Here is a 20,493-nt window from a genome sequence, read left to right as displayed (position 1 = left end):
CTACTTTTGCCCAACCCTGTATACTGTATGATTCCACTTATATGAGATATCTAGTCAAACTAATAGGAGAAAGAAAGCAGAATAAAGGTTGCAAGGTTATGGCAGAGGGGAAAATGAGAGTTGTTTAATGGATACAGAATTTCAATTTGGTAAGATGAAAAAATTCTGGAGATGGATGGTGTTGATGGTTGCTCAACAATGTAAATGCACTTAATGCCACAGAGCTATATTCTTAGAAGTGGTTATAATGGTGAATTTTATCTTATGTATATTTTACTACAATATTTTTAAAAGCAAATAAAAAGAGATTTTTAAAAAAGAAATAAAGGAAGGAAGAAGGGAGCAAAGTCAGAGGGAGGAAGGAAAGCCAAGAAACAAAACAAGGAAAAAAGTAAGCCAAATTTGCTTACTCCTCCTTCTCAGTCCCATTTCTCTATTAAAATAATAAAGGAACACATCATATAAAAGATATGACAGTGAATGTGGACTCTGATTTGGCCTTAGATCCCTAAGAGCATGATCTTGTAAAGGCAGAGAAATCAGAGTTGTATGAATTTGCTAAAGAAAAAACATAGAGCTTGCAGGGACACTTGCCTTATGTTTTAAAATATGTTCTTACTAATTTTTAGAGAGAGAGAGGAAGGAAGAGGGATAGAGAGACAGAAACATCCTACCTAATAAAAGAGTAATATGCAAATTAACCATCACTCTGCTACAATACATGCCCACCAGCCAATCAGTGCGAGTGTGCAAATAAACCCAACCAAGATGTTTACAGCCACAGAGAGTAGGAGGGAGGCTTGGGTTTCCCACGCAACGGAGGAAGCCAAGCTTTCCACCTGCCCTCGCCAGCCTAAACCTCCACTCAAGGCTACAAAGTTTCAATTATAGAAGGTAAACAAATCCAAACAGAAATGGCTGCCAGCCACAGAGCAAGCAGAAGACTTGGCTCTGCTCCAGGCTACAAAGTTTCAATTGTAGAAGATAATAAGTCCCAGATACCAGGGCCTCTGCTTGTGTCGCCATGGGTTGTGCCTGGCCTGCAAACCACCACAGGCCCCTTGCTCAGGCCACCCCATGCCCCAAGGGAACCCCCACCCTGATCTGGGACACCCTTCAGGGAAAACCAGCTGGCCCCCACCTGTGCACCAGGCCTCTATCCTATCTAATTAAGAGAAATATGCAGATTGAACATCACTGCAACACACAATAGCTGCCCCCATGTGGTCAAAGATGGCTGCCACCATGTGGACACAAGATGACACCACAAGATGGCCAGCAAAGGAGAGCAGTTGGGAGGCACCAGGCCTACAAGGGAGGGAAGTTGAGAGGGACCAGGCCTGCAAGGAAGGGTAGTTGGAGGTGATCAATCCTGCAGGGGAGAGCAGTTAGGGGTGACCAGGCCAGCAGAGAAGGGAAGTTGTGGGCAAACAGGCTGGCAGGGGAGCAGTTAGACATCAATCATACTGGCATGAGAGTGGTTAGGGGGTGATCAGGCTGGAAGGCAGAAGTGGTTAGGAGCAATCAGGAAGGCAGGCAGGTGGGCAGTTGGGAGCCAGCAATCCTGGATTGTGAGAGGGATGTCCAACTGCCTTACGGTGGACATCCCTCAAGGGGTCCCATATTGGAGAGGGTGCAGGCTTGGCTAAGGGACACCCCACCCCCACCCAGTGAATAAATTTCGTGCACTGGGCCTCTAGTCTATCATAATAAAAGTGCAATATGCTAATTAGTCTGGACATCCTTCCAGAAGATCTTCCAGACAATGCTGGGGCTGCTAGGGAAGCTTGGGTCCCGGGTTCCAGAGGTAAGCTGGTGCTGGCAGCCTGGGGAAGAAAGGCCTACCAGTACTCTTACACGGATTTTGTGCATTGGGCCTCTAGTTAATGATAAGAGAGAAACATTATCTATTGGCTGTGTCCTACACGCCCCCTACTGGAGATGAAGCCTGAAACCTGGGCATGTGCCCTAACCAGTAATTGAATGCCCAAGACCTCTTGGTTCCTGGGTGGAAGCTCAACCACTGAGCCACAATGGCTAGGTCACTTGGCTTATTTTTATGTTTTAAAAGTAACCTCTACTACCAAGTTTGATGTCTTCCCCTTCCTCCCCAAATAAAAAAATCCAACTAACCTTCTTCTCCTGCTGCAAACAACTTTATCTCCTTCTTCCTCCCCCTTTAAAAAAAATGATTTGAGAGAGAGAAACATCAATACTCCTTGACCAGGGATCGAACCCACAACCTGAGTATGTGCCCTGACTAGGAATCAAATCTGCCGCCTTTTGGTGTATGGGATAACACTTCAATCAACTGAGCCATACAGGCCAGGGCAATTTATCCTATTCTTTAACGATACAATATATATATATATATATATATATATATATATATATATATATATATATATATATATGTACTTCATAGTGTCTCTTCAACTCAGGGAGTAGAAAAAAAATCTATTTCAGCAGCCACTCATCTATTGCTAAACCAGTTCCCATTCTCTGGTTTCAGCCTATATGTAGCCAAGAAAAGGATGACACATCAAGATATTTATAAAATAAAATACTGTGATAGCCAAAAATGGAGTCCTGTGATGAGGTGCATTTTGGAGATTTTAATAACTGACACCCTAAGTCTGCCAGTTTTTAAGATCAATTTCAGGGAAGAGCTGATGGTATAAAAATTCAAATACAAAAATCAGATGAAAATCATTCCAATAAAGACGGTTATTTATTTTAGTGGCTGTAAATAATCTGGTAAACCTTTTGGGTTATAGTTGTTTTGCATCCAAAACCCTGAAGTGAAACCCTTTGGCTCTCTCTAGGCAACAGATAGGGAATATATTTGGTTACTTCGGAAACATACTGAATTAAATTAACAAACCCAAAGCGAAAAACTTGAAAATGGGCAACTCCTCCCAGAAACCACTGTGTCCTCTGCTATGAACAAAGAACTTACCATTGATATTATGGAGAGGGTTGGTACTCTGCAGGATTATGGGGAAGGTTTTAAACCTGATTCCCTAGTCTCTTTTTACAGTGCTACCCTCTCCATCCAATCCAATAACTCTTCCAGGTGTCCAGTCATGGGCTTTGGGATTTCCCACCCCACCCCCACTTCTACCATCAAATTCTACTTTCTAGATCCTCTGTGCAGATTAAATTAAAATGATTAACTTAAGAGTTAAGTGACCCTTTGAAGGATAGATGGGTTTATCAGGTGTCAAAGCCTCAATTCAAAAGATGAAGCTGTAATAATGATAGCATTTCAGGTTTCAGGCAACTTGGCAGGAAAAGTCAGGGGAAATCAAGATAATACTCACCTGTTCCACTTATTCAGAGAGCAGGCCCTGGTTTAACAGTCAGCCATGAAACCAGAAAGAAAGCTCACTACAGAACCTTTTACTAAAGGTTTCTTTAACATACTCCAAGATGTGATTCCGTTTCAAAATAAGTTGAAAACAGATTAAGTTGAAAACACTAATTTTATTTCAAACTATGTTGATTGCCTTTCCCTTTGAGAGTTTCATTTGTTTATCAGCAGAAATTCCTGGGCTAATTCAGAGCAATGCCATTCATTTCTTGCCAAAAACAAGTCATGAACAATGGGGTGGGGCTCAGGGGATGCTCCCCATGGAGAGTCCTTCTTTCTGGACATGAAAACCAGGGGCTCTGAATGTAGAAGATGGCAGAAAGAAAGTCTTTGGATGGGAGCTCCTGGAAAGCAGTGAGGTCAGTAAGATAAAACTGTGTACATGTTGCTCCAGGCTTGGTCCTGGGGCAGTGTCACACAAAGTATGTTCCCACCAGAGAAACAATGTTGTCATGTTGCTTCCTACCCTCTGCAGATACACAGGGCCCTCTACTTCAAGATCTTAACTGAGACTGTTCTCTTTTGGCAGCACTTTTGATGCCCTTTACTAACATCTCTCCTGAGCCCTATTACCATATTGCAGTCCCCAGTCCAATTTTATGAGAATTGAGGTGTTTGTTTAAAGGAAAAAATACCCATTGAACCCATGTGAATAAATTTTTAGTGTAGGGCCTGGGAGTCTGCACTTTTCAACAATCACAAGGTTATCTTTAAGCACACTAAAGTTTGAGTAACATTAGTGAGGTATTGTTCTAAAGTGGCCCACTACCTTAATAAACTTCTCCAAACTAAGATACTATATATACAATAGGTTATTGCTATAATATAAATAACTTCTGAAAATTCAATGGCATAATATAAGATTAAAGAACACTAATCCTGCAAAATGTTCTATAAAAAAGTTGGTCCTATGGTTAAATAAGTTTGGAAAATACTGCATATCTTACATCTCTCATGTAGATTCACAATATGAATTAATATGTTAAAGACTATGAGAAGTCCTGCATTAAAAGAAACCTGTTTAATCTTTCTCTAGTACAGCAACTCTCTCGAGTTTATTTGACCATATATATGTTTTCCCTAGTAAACCTATATTGTGCCATAAAATTGTGTGCCTTGCTACAAACTTTGGGAAACACTGTCTTCACCCATTATAGTGATTTAAGGTGGAGGTTTCCTAATTGTAGGAAGACAATGGAAGATTTGCTTTCCCCAAAGGAAGCACCACCTTCCTCACCTTTGTGTAGGGCCAGCTTTGGGTAATGTCCATGGAAAGAAATAGAAGAGTTCTGCTGTACCATGACAGAACACCATAGTTTTCCTAGGTCCTGTTCTTATATGACATAAGGCTTTAAGCATAATAAATGAAAATCATATTCTTTTTTAAAAACAATGAAATCCCTAGGATTTAACCAGTGATAATGATCATTTCATCTAGCAAAAGACAGGTTGGTGCCACTTTCCTGAAGAAGAATTTAACCCTTCATACACTGCACAGTAGTAATTGTTCAAGGGCCAAGAATATGAAGAAAAAATGGAAATAAAACATGGAAGATAGTAAAAGGGCTTCAAGAGGTAAGAAAACAATCAGTGTGGTTATGGGTGATCTAATAATCGGTAGCGAACATCTTTGTGGCTACATCTCAACAATCAGTCTAAGAATACTAACAATGGTAATAATAACAATAAAGTAAAATCTCTGCTATCCAGAGACCAACATTCAATAATGCTCAGGATTTTGGATAGCTGCTAATCAAGAAAGAGTTCTGTGTGTTTTTTTTTTTAATACATTAGTCTTTTTGCAGGTAAAAAATAATGGCCCCTCAATTGATCATCTTGCATACTATAGCTATTGTAATTGCCTTATTGGAGGAAAACAGTATGCTAATTGGTTGTTATTGTTTAAAAGTAATTTACCTTTTCCAATAAAATCCAAGAAACAAATGAAAACACAATTTAGAGAAGAACAAAATAAGTTAGGAGAGAACTATGGAGATCAGACATGGATAATGGTAGCAGCAGTAATTGTGAGGATGGCAGACAGCCAATACGAAGAAATAAACAGAAAGAAGATGGGATGGCTTTAAAATTGGGGAGAGAGCCTAAACCAGTTTGGCTCAGTGGATAGAGTGTCAGCCTGGGGACTGAAAGGTCCCGGGTTCAATTCCGGTCAAGAGCATGTACATTGGTTGCGGGCATATCCCTAGTGGGGGTGTGCAGGAGGCAGCTGATCGATGATTCTCTCTCATCGATGTTTCTAGCTCTATCCCTCTCTCTTCCTCTCTGTAAAAAATCAATAAAATATATTTTTAAAAAATCGGGGAGAGATTCCTCAATAAGTTACACATAGGATTACCATGTGACTCAGAAATCCCACTTTTAGGTATTATACCCCAAATAATTTAAAACATAAGCCACACAAAAATTTGTACATGGAAACTTGTACTTGTTCTTAGTAGCATTATTCACAAAAGAAAAAGGTGGAAACAACACAAATGCCCATCAAGTGATGAATGGATAAACAAAATGTGGTGTATGAATACAATGGAATATTATTCAGTCACAAAAAGAGAATTGTGAATTACTCTTAAAAACATTATGCTGGAGGACAAAATGGCGGAAGAATAGATGGGTGGATTCTGAGCCCTGTCTGGAAGCAGAAAGAGAGAGCAGCTGATAGTCTTGAGCTATGAGTGTTTATTAGCAATTGGGAGACAGCAAACACCAGAAGAAACTGCTGGGGGGCCGCTGACAGTGGTACCCCTCACAGGGAAGCACCCACGCGGGCTACGTCCCTTCCCGGAGCTACCTACCGGCTTGGACGGGAAACCTCGCCATCTTGAGAGGAAGATTGGATCCTGTCAGAGGCCTGAATATCCACAGCCGCAGCGACCACCAAGCAGCTGTGACCCCCATAACACAGATCCTAGGTGGCGCGAACACTTAGCCTCACAGGAGTGCCCCACCGCACGGCGAAAAGGTCAGATTTCGCGGGGAGAGGGTGGTGAGTGCTTGTGGCGAAGACAAAGCCTGCATGCACAGAGCCCGCGGAAACTGGAGGACAGGGGCAGTGATTACAAGTAGAAGCCCCAGCTGTTGGGCGGGTGTCACCCGTGAAAGTGGATGGGGCTCCTAATAGGGGAGATATCTAAAGAGCAACACATTTGGATCTGGCTCGGAGGGATATCGGAGAGTTGCGGGAGATTGCAGTTGCTTGGACTTGCCCCCTGCCCCCCCCCCCATAGTTCCTGCTTTCCTGCTACAGAGAGGGCACGGGGGGGGGGGGGCGAAGCTGGAGAGGCTTTAGAGTAGGGGTGTCGAACTCAATCAGAGAAGGGGCCAAAATCTAAAATCCAGCCGAAATCGCGGGCCGAATGGTTTACTGAACAGTCATAAACTGACAATGTCATAAACTGACAGCGGAGTGCAGTGATGACAGCACGGTGCGGGCCACATTGAAAGGCCTGGCTGGCTGGATTTGGCCCGCGGGCCTTGTGTTTGACATATGTGCTTTAGAGTCTGGGAAGTCAACCTAGAAACACTGCCACCCAGAGGCTAATTCACAAATTGACTCTAGTGTAATAAAAACAAAGCAAAACCTGCCTAAAAATCAGGACTGGATCATAACAATAGAGGAAGCGAATGGCCTTCATTACTGCAAATTTTATTTAAATTTTGTAAATTTTATTATTTTTTAAAATTTTTTAATTTTTGTTTTTTATTTTTGTTTTCATTATTTGCCACGTTTACTCAAGAAACTATTTTTTTTCTTTTTCCTCACTTGATTTTATCTTTATAATTATTACATTGTATACGTAATCAACATTATTACTACTACTATTTTACCTTTTTTATCTTATTTTCTTTGGTTTATTTTTATTATTTTTATTTTATTATATATATATATTTTTTTTTTCCAGGATTACTGTTCTACAGTCTTTATCTATCTTTCCTTCTCCAACGCTTTATTCTATCTCAACCCTACCTTAATGCCTTCACTCTCTTTCTGACCTTTTCCTTTGGTACCCTGTTTATCTTAACCCTTTCCTTCTCTAGATTTTCCCCATTGCTTCTGTCTACCCCCTCCTAAAATTTCACCCTACTTGTATATATCTAATTTCCAACCCCCTGCTCCAAGCCCATTCACACCTCCATCGCAGCTGTCCGAAAAACAAAACAAAACAAAGCAAAACAAAAAAAACAGTCTTTCTTTCTAACTCTTTGAAGTTGTATGTTGAATGTTAACTATACTGAAGTTGTATACTTTTTTTAATAAGATTTATTTGCCTATTCTTTTTGTTTGATTGTATGTTTTTGTTAGCTGGGTTCTAGTCACGTTTATTGGTGGTTATTAATATCGCAAACACATTTCTATTCAGTGCCTTATGTGTTGTACCTGGTTGTGTTGTATTTTGTGCCTTTAAATCAAAGCAGGAGAGAGAGAACTACACAACCAGACATCCTAAAAAGAGAGATCATGGGGAGACAAAGAAACAGCCCCACATGAAAGAAAAGCAGGCTTCACCTGAAAAGGAAGTAAACGAGATAGAAGCAAGCAACCTACCAGAGCAAGAATTCAGAGTAATGATGATAAGATGGCTAAAAAAATGGAAGACAAATTTGACAATATGAGTAAGAACCAAGAGGAAATGAAGAAGAACCAAGAAGAAATGAAAAATGACATCGCTACTGTAAAGAATTCAATAGAAAGCATCAAGAGTGGACTAGAAGCAGAGGACTGCAACAGTGAGCTAGAAGACAAGATGGAAAAAAATACCCAATTAGAACAGCTTCTGGAAAAAAAAAATTAAAAAGCAGGAGGAAAGTCTAAGGAAATTTTGGGACAATACAAAACAAAACAATATTCAAATAATAGGGGTTCCAGAAGGAAAGGGAACTGAGGAAGACATGGAAAACATATTTCAAGAAATAATGACAGAAAACTTTCCTGAGATAGAGAAGAAAAAACCCACACAAATCCAAGATGCTCGAAGAGTGCCAAGCAAAATGAACCCCAGAAAACCAAACCCTAGGCACATTATAATTAAACTGGCAAACACCAACGACAAAAAAAGAATTTTAAAAGCAGCCAGAGAGAGACAGAAAGTTACATATAAAGGAACCCCCATCAGACTGATTTCTCCACAGAAACTTATCAGGCCATAAGGGAATGGGATGAAATATACAAAGTCATTCAAAGGAAGGGTCTGAATCCAAGAATACTGTACCCAGCAAGGCTATCAATAAAAAGTGAAGGTGAAATCAGGAGCTTCACAGACAAAAACAGACTAAGGGAATTTATCTCCACCATACCAGCCATCACAATTAGACAAGAAGACGAAATAAAAGGCATCCAAATTGGAAAAGAAGAAGTAAAGTTATCCTTATTTGCAGATGACATGATATTGTATATAAAAAACTCAAAAGACTCCATTAAAAAACTAATTGACTTAATAAATGAATTTGGCAATGTATCAGGATACAAAATTAATGCCAAGAAATCTATGGCATTTCTATACACCAACAGTTAACTTATAGAAACAGAGACTAAAAAAGCAATTCCATTTACCATCGCACCAAAAAAATTAAGATACCTAGGAATAAATTTAACTAAGGAAGTAAAGGACCTATACATGGAAAACTACACGACACTGAAAAAAGAGATAGAGGAAGATGTAAGGATATGGAAGAACATACCATGTTCATGGATTGGTAGAATCAACATCATCAAAATGTCCATACTTCCTAAAGCAATCTATAGGTTCAATGCACTCCCCATTAAAATATCAATGGCATATTTCACTGACCTAGAAAGAACTCTCTAAAAGTTCATTTGGAACAATAAAAGACCCCAAATAGCCACAGCAATCCTGAGAAAGAATAGTAAAGTAGGAGGGATCTCAATACCAGACTTCAAGCTGTATTACAAAGCCACTGTTCTCAAAACAGCCTGGTACTGGCACAAGAACAGACAAATAGATCAATGGAATAGAATCAAGAACCCAGATATCAACCCAAATCACTATGCTCAATTAATATTTGACAAAGGAGGCACAAATATACAATGGAATCAAGACAGTCTCTTCAATAAATGGTGTTGGGAAAATTGGACAGATACATGCAAAAGAATGAAACTACATCACCAACTTACACCATTCACAAAAATAAACTCAAAATGGATACAGGACTTAAACATAAGACAGGAAACCATAAAAATACTAGGAGCATCCATAGGCAACAAAATCTCAGACATATGCCAAAATAACTTCTTCATTGATACTGCCCCAGGGCAATGGAAGCTAAAGAGAAAATAAACAAATGGGACTACATCAAAATAAAAAGCTTTTTTACAGCAAAAGAAACCATCAACAAAACAACAAGAAAGCCCACTGTGTGGGAGAACAAATTTGCAAATGTTACCACTGATAAAGGTTTAATCTTCAACATCTACAGACAGCTTATACAACTTAATAAAAGGAAGATAAATGACACAATTAAAAAATGTTCAATGGACCTAAATAGAATATTTTTAAAAGAAGACAGAAGGAAGGCCAAGAGGCACATGAAAACATGCTCGAAGTCACTAATTATCCGAGAGATGCAAATCAAAACAACAATGCAGTAACCATCTCACACCTGTCAGAATGGCCAACATCAACAAATCAACAAATGACAAATGTTGGCCAGGTTGTGGAGAAAAAGGAACCCTCGTGCACTGCTGGTGGGAATGCAGACTGGTGCAACCACTGTGGAGAACAGTGTGGAGTTTCCTCAAAAAACTGAAAATGGAACTCCCATTTGACCCAGTAATCCCACTCCTAGGAATATATCCCAAGAAACTAGAAACACCAACCAGAAAGGATATATGCACCCCTATGTTCATAGCAGCACAATCTATAATAGCTAGAATCTGGAAACAGCCTAGGTGCCAGTAAGCAGATGATTGGATCAAAAAACCATGGTACATCTACACAATGGAATACTATGCTGCCATAAAAAAGAAGGAATTCTCATCATTTGCAGCAACCTGGATAGAACTAGAGAACATCATGCTGAGTGAAATAAGCCAGTCAATGAAAGAGAAATACCACATGACCTCACTCATTTATGGATATTAATTAACATTATAAACTGATGAACCAAAAGTAAGATATAAAGACAATAAAGCAACAAGCAGACTGTAAAATTACAGCGGGGAGGGTAGGGAGATCTGGGGGAGATAAGAGATCAACCAAAGGACTTGTATACATGCATATAAGTACAACCAATGGACACAAAACTCTGGGGAAGGAGATTATGTATGGGAGGGAGGGGGCAATGTTAAAATATGTACACAGATAATAATTTAATAAAAAAAACAAAACACATTATGCTAAGTGGAAGAAGCCAGATACAAAAGGCCATCCTATGTAATAAAGAGCTAATATGCAAATTGTCATCATACCCTCACGCCGTCACATAGTCAAGGCTCAGACACTCAACATTGGGGAGAGAGGAATGGGGACTAGCCAGGCTGCGGCCTGAGATGGGGACAAGCCACTCACCCCAAGGTCCTGGGTGTTAGCAGCTCTGCCTGTGCCTGCAACCTGAGAGAGGGACAAGCTGCCTGCCCCATAGTCCTGGGAGCCAGTGGCTGGGCCTGTGGCCTGGGAGAGGGACAAGCCACCTGCCCCATGGTCTCAGGTACCAGCAGCTGCAGCTGCAGCCTGGGAGAGAGACAAGCCACATGCCCTTTTATATTTCTGCACCAGTGGCTGCACCTGCACCTGCAGCCCAGCCTCAAGAGAGGGACAAGCCACACATCCCGCAGTCCTGGGCACCAGCAGCTGTGCCAGAGCCTGCGCCTATGGCCTGGTCCGAGAGATGAACAAGCCAACCACCCCATGATCCCACGCACCAGTGGCTACACCTGCTCCTGAGCTTATGGCCCAGAAGAGGGATAAGCTTCCCATAATGTGGTCCTGGGAACAAGGTCTGTGGCTTTGGCCCAGGAGAGGGACAAGCCACCCGCCCTGCAGTCCCAGGTGCCTGAAGCTATGGCCCAGGCAAAGCTGCCCGCCCAAGATACCCTGTGGATGTGGCATAAGTTTCTAATTGTTTTATCCAATCTTGTTTTTTCCTTAAGCCTTGTTAATTTTTTAGTGTATAGTTTGGCAGAATGGGATAATTTTCATAAATGCACATATTACATTATAGTAGAAACTAGAGACCTGGTGCACAAAATTCATGCATGGGGGCGTGGGGCGGGGCTGCCCCTCAGCCCAGCCTGCACTCTCTCTAATCTGGGACACCTTGGGTTGGGGCCTAAACCGGCAGTTGGACATCCTTCTTACAATCCAGGACTGCTGGCTCCTAACTGCTCACCTGCCTACCTGCCTGCCTGATTACCCTTAACTGCCCCCCCCGCCAGGTTGATCACCCCTAACTGCCTCTGCCTATTGACCTGATCACCCCTAACTGTCCCCCCCTGCCAGCCTTGTCACCCAACTGCCCCCCTGCCAGCCTGGTCACTCCTAACTGTTCCGCCCAACCAGCCAGCATTGTCACATCTTACTGCCCCCTCTGCCTTCCTGGTTGCCCCTAACTGCCCCCGCACCAGCCTGGTCACCCCCACCAGCCTGGTTGCCCCAAGTGCCCCCCTGCCAGCCTGGTTGGCCCTCACTGCCCCCCCTAACCTGGTACCCCCAATTGCCTCCCCCCCATCAGCCTGCTCGCTGCTCATTGCCACCCTCTGCCAGCATTGTCACCCTTCAATGCCCTCCCTGCCAGCCTGGTTGCCACCAACTCTGCCCCTTGCTGGCCTGGTCACCTTTCACTAACCTCCTTGCCAGCTTGGTCGCCCCATGAAGCCTGCGGTTCAGTCATTTGGTCGCCCCTCACTAACCCCCCTGCTGGCCTAGTCGCCCTATATAGCCTGCTGTTCAGTCCTTTGGTCATCCTTCACTAACCACCCTGCCAGCCTGTTAACCCCATGCCCATGCAGCCTGTTTGGTCATCCGTTTGGTTGTTTCAGATGTGATGGCCCATGGCTCTTATATATATTGGGTCGGCAACTAAGTAATTGCGGGTTTCACACATATATGGCTTCAGTTGAATTTTTAGGTTTGCAGACGTAGTACAAATGTAAAACACATTTTGTATTTGATAGTTGGCTATTCAGCTGTTAATCAGTAAAAAAAGTTTTTTGATCAGTTTTGTAGTTTTTGTTTGGCATTCGTTGAAAAATGGAAAATCAAAAGGAACATTTTCGTCATATTTTGCTTTTTTATTTCTGCAAGGGAAAAACGCATCACAAGCTCATAAAAAGTTATGTGCTGTTTATGGTGACGAAGCCTTAAAAGAACGGCAGTGTCAAAATCGGTTTGCCAAATTTCGTTCTGGTGATTTTTCACTCAAAGATGAAAGACGCTCTGGTCGTCCAGTTGAAGTTGATGACGCCCTAATCAAAGCAATAATCAATTCGGACTGTCACAGTACAACACGTGAGATTGCAGAGAAGCTTCATGTATCACATACATGCATTGAAAATCACTTAAAACAACTTGGCTATGTTCAAAAACTCGATACATGGGTTCCTCACGAACTGAAAGAATCACAGTTAACGCAACGCATTAGCAGCTGCGATTTGCTAAAGAAACGTAATGAAAATGATCCATTTTTAAAACGACTGATAACTGGCGATGAAAAATGGGTTGTTTACAACAATATCAAGCGGAAAAGATCGTGGAGCAGGCCAGGTGAACCAACTCAAACAACATCAAAAGCTGATATTCATCAAAAGAAGGTTTTGTTATCAGTTTGGTGGGATTACAAAGGAATTGTCTACTTTGAACTCTTACCACCCAACCAAACGATCAATTCTGATGTCTACATTGAACAACTAATGAAATTAAACAATGCAGTTGAAGAAAAGTGGCCCGAATTGACAAATCGAAAAGGTGTTGTATTCCATCATGACAATGCAAGGCCACACACATCTTTGGTCACTCGGCAAAAATTAATGGAGCTTGGTTGGGATGTTTTGCCACATCCACCATATAGTCCTGACCTTGCACCATCTGATTACTTTTTGTTTCGATCTTTACAAAACTCCTTGAATGGTAAAAATTTCAATAATGATGATGATGTCAAATCGTACCTGATTCAGTTTTTTGCTAATAAAAAACAGAAGTTTTTTGAACGTGGGATTATGATGCTGCCTGAAAGATGGCAAAAGGTCATTGATCAAAATGGGCAATACATTAAAGAATAAAGTTATTTAGTTCCATGAAAAAATTGTCTTTGATTTTCTTTAAAAAATCCGCAATTACTTAGCTGCCGACCCAATATATATATATATATATATATATATATATATATATATATATATATATATATATATATATATATATATATATATAGATGCTTGTATTTGCTAGCTAGCTCACAACCCAACTCCTGTTGAATGAGAAATGACATTAGGCTTCTAGTCTCTCCTTACAGAATACACAGACTCCAGTGAATCACTGAAAAAATCATTTCCTTAACCTACCTTGAATTTAAAAGGCTGGAGTAAGGCGTGTCTCTCTGAGCAAAACCACACATTTACTGCCCATATTAAAACGATATCACAGCCGAAACCGGTTTGGCTCAGTGGTAGAGCATCGGTCTGCGGACTGAAAGGTCCCGGGTTCGATTCCGGTCAAGGGCATGTACGTTGGTTGCGGGCACATTCCCTGTAGGGGGTGTGCAGGAGGCGGGTGGTTGATGATTCTCTCTTATCGATGTTTCTGGCTCTCTATCTGTCTCCCTTCCTCTCTGTAAAAAATCAATAAAATATATTTAAAAAGACAAAAACAAAATGATATCACAGAGCTAAACGTTTTCACACATAGCCAAAAGAAAACACTATGGATAGGTCTCTGGTAACAGATCAAAGAAGATATTTTGGCAATTTTATAACAGCTCTTTTTAAAAATATTTAATTTAAAAATTTTTATTGATTTCAGAGAAGAAGGGAGAGGGAGAGATAGAAACATCAATGATGAGAGATAATAATGACCTACTGTCTCTTGCATGCCCCCTACTGGGGATTGAGCCTGCAACCTGGGAATGTGCTCTTGACAGGAATCAAACCCAGGACCCTTCAGTCTGCAGGCTGATGCTCTATCCACTGAGCCAAACTGGCTAGTGCATAACAGCTCTTTAATGACCTGAGAAGTTGGAATTTAAGGGAACTGAAATGCATTAATTCTGAATAGTAAATTCTTAATGGAATGACCATTAAAAAGACACACTTAGATAATATCATGATTTAGGATCCTGATAGTCATAAAAGTCTTTTTGGGTGATAAAATTATATATAAAGAACAAATGGAGAGAAGTCATAGTCTTTCTCTTCCCCTCTAACTTTACCATTTCACTCCCCCAAAAGAGAAGAAGTGGAATTTCATTCCTACAAAATTTTTTTTTTAATTTGGAAATTTTTATTTAAATGTTTCGTGTTCCCTTTTAACCAACACCAAAAACAGAAAAAAATTGCCATTCAGATCAGGAGAGTCACTTCAAAGAGGAGTTGGTGTGTGTGTGCTGAGCTGGAAAGTGTCTGCCCTGCCATGCTGCTCTTCCCAACACATGCCACCTGGGGTGGGACAGCCAATCCCAGGAGCTGGCTTCCTGGAACCCTACAAATTTCTCATTACTGGAGACTACAGAGAGTCCTGATTAGAGACTGGGATGGATTTCATAACCTCTTTGACTTCTGTGCAGTATTGACTTTTTCCATTAAGTATCTTCTAGCCTCAATGTAGCACCAGCTTCTTTGGGCCCAGTAGAGCCCTGTGGTATGTGACCAAGACTTGACCTCTGTCATGGAAACTTAGGGAAGTGTTGATGAAAAAAAAATCATTTGCTATTCACAGGAATCAGTATAGATTTATCTCTTGTAATTCTGGAAAAGCAGTCTGCATACTCTGATTTCCAAGGTTCAGCAGGAGATCCAGGAGATAACCTCAAATACAGGTCAAAACCTTGGAAATTGCAGGAGTGTTGGAAATTACAGGAGTGGGGAGTGTAGAAAGCAAGAGCTATGGGAAACACAAACAAATGGGGATGGTGGTTTCTCTATCCTTTCTAATAGGAGATGAGCTATAGGCATGCCTACTAGGACTTAACCAATCAAATCCATCACTACCCAGGTGAATACTCCATGAAGTTAATACTGTTGCTATAGCATAATGTGTAAAAATAAAGCCAAGGGTATATGGTTTTCTTATTTGTTTTCACTTTTTTAATAGAAATTTTATTATTATTATTATTTTAGCTTTAAATATTCTATGTTTAAGTCAGGATATTTTCATCACAGTGCCTTGCATTGGGTTAAGACAGAAAACTAGATCCTCTTCCTTTGACCAAACATTCCTGTGGTCCTGAAGTCATGAACTTCCGAATTAGGCTGAATAATCCTGGGGTGAATAAAATATAGAAGAGTAATCGCATTCATTGCCCTATCTCACAGCAGAACTGTGTCAACTCTATCTCAGGTGGGTGTGTACCTTTTGATTTCCAGAAATATAAAGCAAAGAGACTAAAATTCTCCTTAGTCAGTTATTCTAAGTTTTAATGACAATTATGTCCTAAAGTTCTTCCTTTTATCAAACTCCATTCTTCCATGCTATAGTTTAAACCCATTTACTCTTTTTTATCTTCAATATAAAGTATAGCTGGTTTTCATTCCAGTTCAATATGGCAGAGAGAGCACATGAGAAAAGTCCTTGTTCTTTTCCAAAGAAGAGCGAGAATAAAATGTAAAATTAAAAATAAATCAATAAACTTTAAAACTTCAAAATCATAGTCAGAAATGAAAAATGACTCTTATGGAATAAAACATAGATGGAAACAAAGTGCAGCAATAATTGGGGCCAAAACCATATTGTCCATTGTCAGCTGGGATTGGATACATACAGTTGGGGCCAGATAGTTGAGCAGGAACTATGGCGTACAATTTGCAGGGGACTAAGGTCATACTCCTCACATGTAAACAAGGACTTATGTCGCTCTGCCCACCCCATGGTCTGACTGACCAAGGTAGGTCCCAGTCTAAGATCATTATCAGCGACTAGTATTGCATAAGAAAACACAGGTAAAGACAGACCATCCAGGCATGAGGAAATCAAAATGAAACACTAATATACAACCTGGTTTAGAGCTGGGTAAACTACAAGTCCAGAAACAACAATTCCACCAGGAAAGAAGGGAAGAGAAAAACTCCCCAAAGATAATGAGTTTTTAAATAAAACTTTTAGGGAAAAAAGGTAAATTCAGAACTAAGAAAAGCTCTCAAGAAACCTAACAAACGTGAGAATTCAAACTCAAAAAAATATAGATATTTGAACAATATGAAATGGAGTTTAAATAGTTAAATGCCTTAAACAAATAAAGAAGAGAATAAGATCCCAAGAAATATTGACCAGGGTTTATAAAATAGCAACATATAGATATTTTTAAATTAAATCAACAAATAAAACAATAGATGGCATAAATAATAGTCAGGAAAAAAAAGGTTGGAGAAGAATTCATGAATTGGAGGACAGAATTGAAGTAATATATTATTACAAAAAATATAACAAAATGGAAAAAAAATAAAGGTGACATTAAAAGACAAAGAGTAGCCGAAACTGGTTTGGTTCAGTGGATAGAGCGTCAGCCTGCAGACTGAAAAGTCCCGGGTTCTCCGGTCAAGGGCATGTACCTTGGTTGCGGGCACATCCCCAGTGGGGGGTGTGCAAGAGGCAGCTGATCGATGATTCTCTCTCATCGATGTTTCTAGCTCTCTATCCCTCTCTCTTCCTCTATGTAAAAAATCAATAAAATATATTTTAAAAAGAAGACAAATAGTATAAATTAAATAAACAGCAACAATGTACACCAGGTGGGAGTGGGTAGGAAGAGGTCAACCAAAGAACCTGAATGCATAACCCATGGAAACAGACTATCCGGTGGTAAAGGCCTGGTGCTAGAGGAGGTCAATGAAAGAAAAAGGAGATATATGTAATACTTTCAACAATAAAGGTGTTTTTTTAAAAATGGAAAAAATGATAGAAGGGAAAGAGATAACTTACACAAAGCTAATGACTAAATCAATGAGTAAAAATAAATTTGAGCCTTTGGGCTGAAAAAATCATGTGCTGATCAAGCTAAATAAAAATAAATCACACATCTACACACATTGTTGTGTAACATCAAAGAAAAAGATAAAATATCAAAAGTTAGAAGGAAAAAATAGGTTACATACAAATGAACTACAAGCAAACTTCTTATTACAAACAAAAGAAGTCAACAAACCATTTATTATTAATATCTTCAAAGTGCTAAGGGAATATAAATATTCACCTATAATTTTACCCCAGCCAAATTATTATTCAAATGAGGGCAAAATAAATACATTTTTGCATATATAATTAGGGAACTTTAGGACCACTACCCACAGGAAGAACTGCTAAAGGTTATTGTTAACAAGAAGAAAAATAAACTCACAAGAAAGTGACTTGCAAGAACAAGAAAGAAAAAAAAGGGGAACAGCTGGTTTCTATGTATAGTCCATAAATTTTTTTTTTAAGTCTTCAAGACAATGTGTTTATTTCTTTCAATTTTCTCTTTTCCTGGATTTATGACCTCAATTTTTTAGTACTTTATTTTTCTTTCAAAATACTGCCAGCTTATACTTTTTTTCTCAATACTTGCTTCCTGCTATGCAACTGAGGTAAATGATAGCCGTACTTCATTCTATGCTTTTATACCCCATGTCTGCCTCATGCCTTAACCTCATTTCCAAGGAAGAACAATCTCTACATAGCAGGTTCAATTCCTATGACTTTAGACCACTTTTGGAGTTTACTGGGGAAAAACAAAACAGCTTTTACTAGTATAATGCTATATAAAAAACTTGGCAGATAAAAGAAAAAGCTCTGCAGATTAACCTCTTTATCAAAAATGTTTCTCAAATCTACCTAAATCCTTCATATACCACACCCTTGAAATACAGTTAAAGTAAAAAAGCAAATAAACGTAGACAAAAATAATAAACCTCATTCATTTATGGATTGATTCCAAAAAACAACTTTTAGGTTGATCATATAAAGGGCCAGTCTCTTACATCTTGGAGCATATATTATCACCAATGCTCAGAACAATAAATCTGTAACATGATATGAGCTTCTGTCACCTGGTAAAGAATCGCTTGTGTTCATCAAAGTGCATTTACTGATGCAGGAAAGTTCACTCTACAGAGGTGGTGACAAAAAGGGTTGGTAATTCTTTTTCCATTAAACAAAAACTCATTGTAGCAACATTTCAGTGAACAGAATTTTCACTGAACCTCATTCCTAGTACCATTCCTATAATTTTTGTCCTAGCACGTTTGGTTTCTCTCTTGTTCTTCCTTTGCTTCTTAAAAAATTACCATCAATGTCTTACACTAGTGGTTCTTCACGTTTTTAGTGTCATGTTCAGTGCCTTTAGGAATACCAATAAAGCCATGGATTCTCTCTAAGGGAATTTACACATATTTTTAGTTACACAAAGCACTGCAAACAATTTAAAAAGGCTCTTTGACCCCATAACGCTCACCCACGGACCCCAATTGCAGGACAGCCTTCCTAGAGGAAGACAAAAAAGACTTAGAGGATTATAAGGTTCCTACTACCGAGATCCCAAAATTGTCACTTAGCTTTCCCTAGGACTGCTGGTGGACCCACAAACATTCTCTGAATCATTCCACATTTGCACACCTCTGGTTTGGGAGCCAGGTCCCAGCCAGATCTAAACAAAGTGTCATTGAGGGAGCCCTTGCCTCAGACAAATACCTAGCTACAAACCGTGAAAGTAGACATCCTAACAGCCTTGTGAAACAGTCTCTGCCCGCCTTCCCTTTAGATTTGTTCTTAACAATGTGTACATAATAACTGCAGTCTGGAAGAGGTGACTATTCAGCAGGCAGGCAGCTTTATATTGTCATAAACCTCGCTATTTCAGGTCCTTTGATTTATGACGAACCAGTCATCATTTAGAAGCTATGCTCAGATGCAATTCCAGCACTAATTGCACAGGACACATGCCACCATGCTACAACTCCCCTGGTGCCCACTTCCCATGGCAGAAAGAAGCTGTTCATGGCAAAAAAATCTCTGAGCCACAATTCCCTTCCCCCAATTGACATCCACCTTCAAATGATTAAAAGCCCAATGAAAATCTGTTACTGGGTACCCAATAACATATTAGAGCCTAGAATTTGCTCCACTTGGGCTATAAACAGTATTTAGGGGCAAGTGTGGGCTGCCTAAAAGTGTCCTATTGTTATTTCTGTCTGGAAGTTTCCCTTCTGGGGAATTAGAGAAATGGAGTGGGTTGGGTAGAAAAGGGAGAAAAGAGAACCACAGCAGAGAAAGAAAGAGGCTAACAAATTTACCTGGGCAGCGAGGGCAGCACAGATGAGGAATATGCACGGGAGAGAGGCAATGAAGACTTGGACATCTGACTCGGCTGCAAATCACATTCCCATTCTGAAAGATAGGAGGCAACAACAACAAAAAAAGTCAAATGTCTTTCAAAGGTCACTGGGATCATGGCAGTCTGGGAAACAGTCATGCAGGGACTCACCCAGACAGTGAATAATGCATTCCTGAGAAGCGGAATGAAATCAGCATTTTTCTTTCCTTTTCTCATCATTAGCATCTCTGCTGGGTTGGTTGTTAGCTTATTGGCATATTTTTCTAAGATGGGATCTCTACTGCTCCAGTTTTCAAAGCCTTCTTTTTCTCACTTGACTCTGTAGTGTTTCTACCATTCCCCAGCTCTAAGTGCATATATTTTCCAAGAGTCTGGTCTGACTTCACACTTACCTGCTCAATGCATGGAAGGGAAGGGATAATGAGCCATGGGTCCCTTGAGGAGCTGGCTACCCACCCCTGGGCAAGGAGATATCCTTAGCACTCAGATCCTACATTCCATATAACCCTGCCTTGGTGCAATAGGTTGAGTGCCTTCTCTCTTCATTTCCCTATTCAGTAAAAAAAAAAATTTTTCCCCCTGAGAACTAAACTAGAGTTTGAAATTGAGCTGAATAGCTAGTATGCATGGGTAGG

General features: G+C 40.1%; 1 protein-coding gene across 3 annotated transcripts in view; it reads right to left on the bottom strand.

The window, feature by feature from the left end:
- The window catches only part of CHRDL1 (chordin like 1), a 179,000-nt gene that overhangs the window by 88,134 nt on the left and 70,373 nt on the right, over window positions 1–20,493 (bottom strand). For all 3 annotated transcript variants that reach the window (XM_084870475.1, XM_084870474.1, XM_084870476.1), the window contains exon 4: window positions 19,818–19,911. In XM_084870475.1, the coding sequence (XP_084726601.1) occupies window positions 19,818–19,911 (94 nt within the window). The remainder of the gene's footprint in view (window positions 1–19,817; window positions 19,912–20,493) is intronic.

Source organism: Pipistrellus hanaki (genome assembly GCF_964339955.1).
Source record: "Pipistrellus hanaki genome assembly, chromosome: X".
Taxonomy (NCBI): Eukaryota; Metazoa; Chordata; class Mammalia; order Chiroptera; family Vespertilionidae; genus Pipistrellus; species Pipistrellus hanaki.
This window is presented reverse-complemented; position numbering and strand designations above follow the sequence as displayed.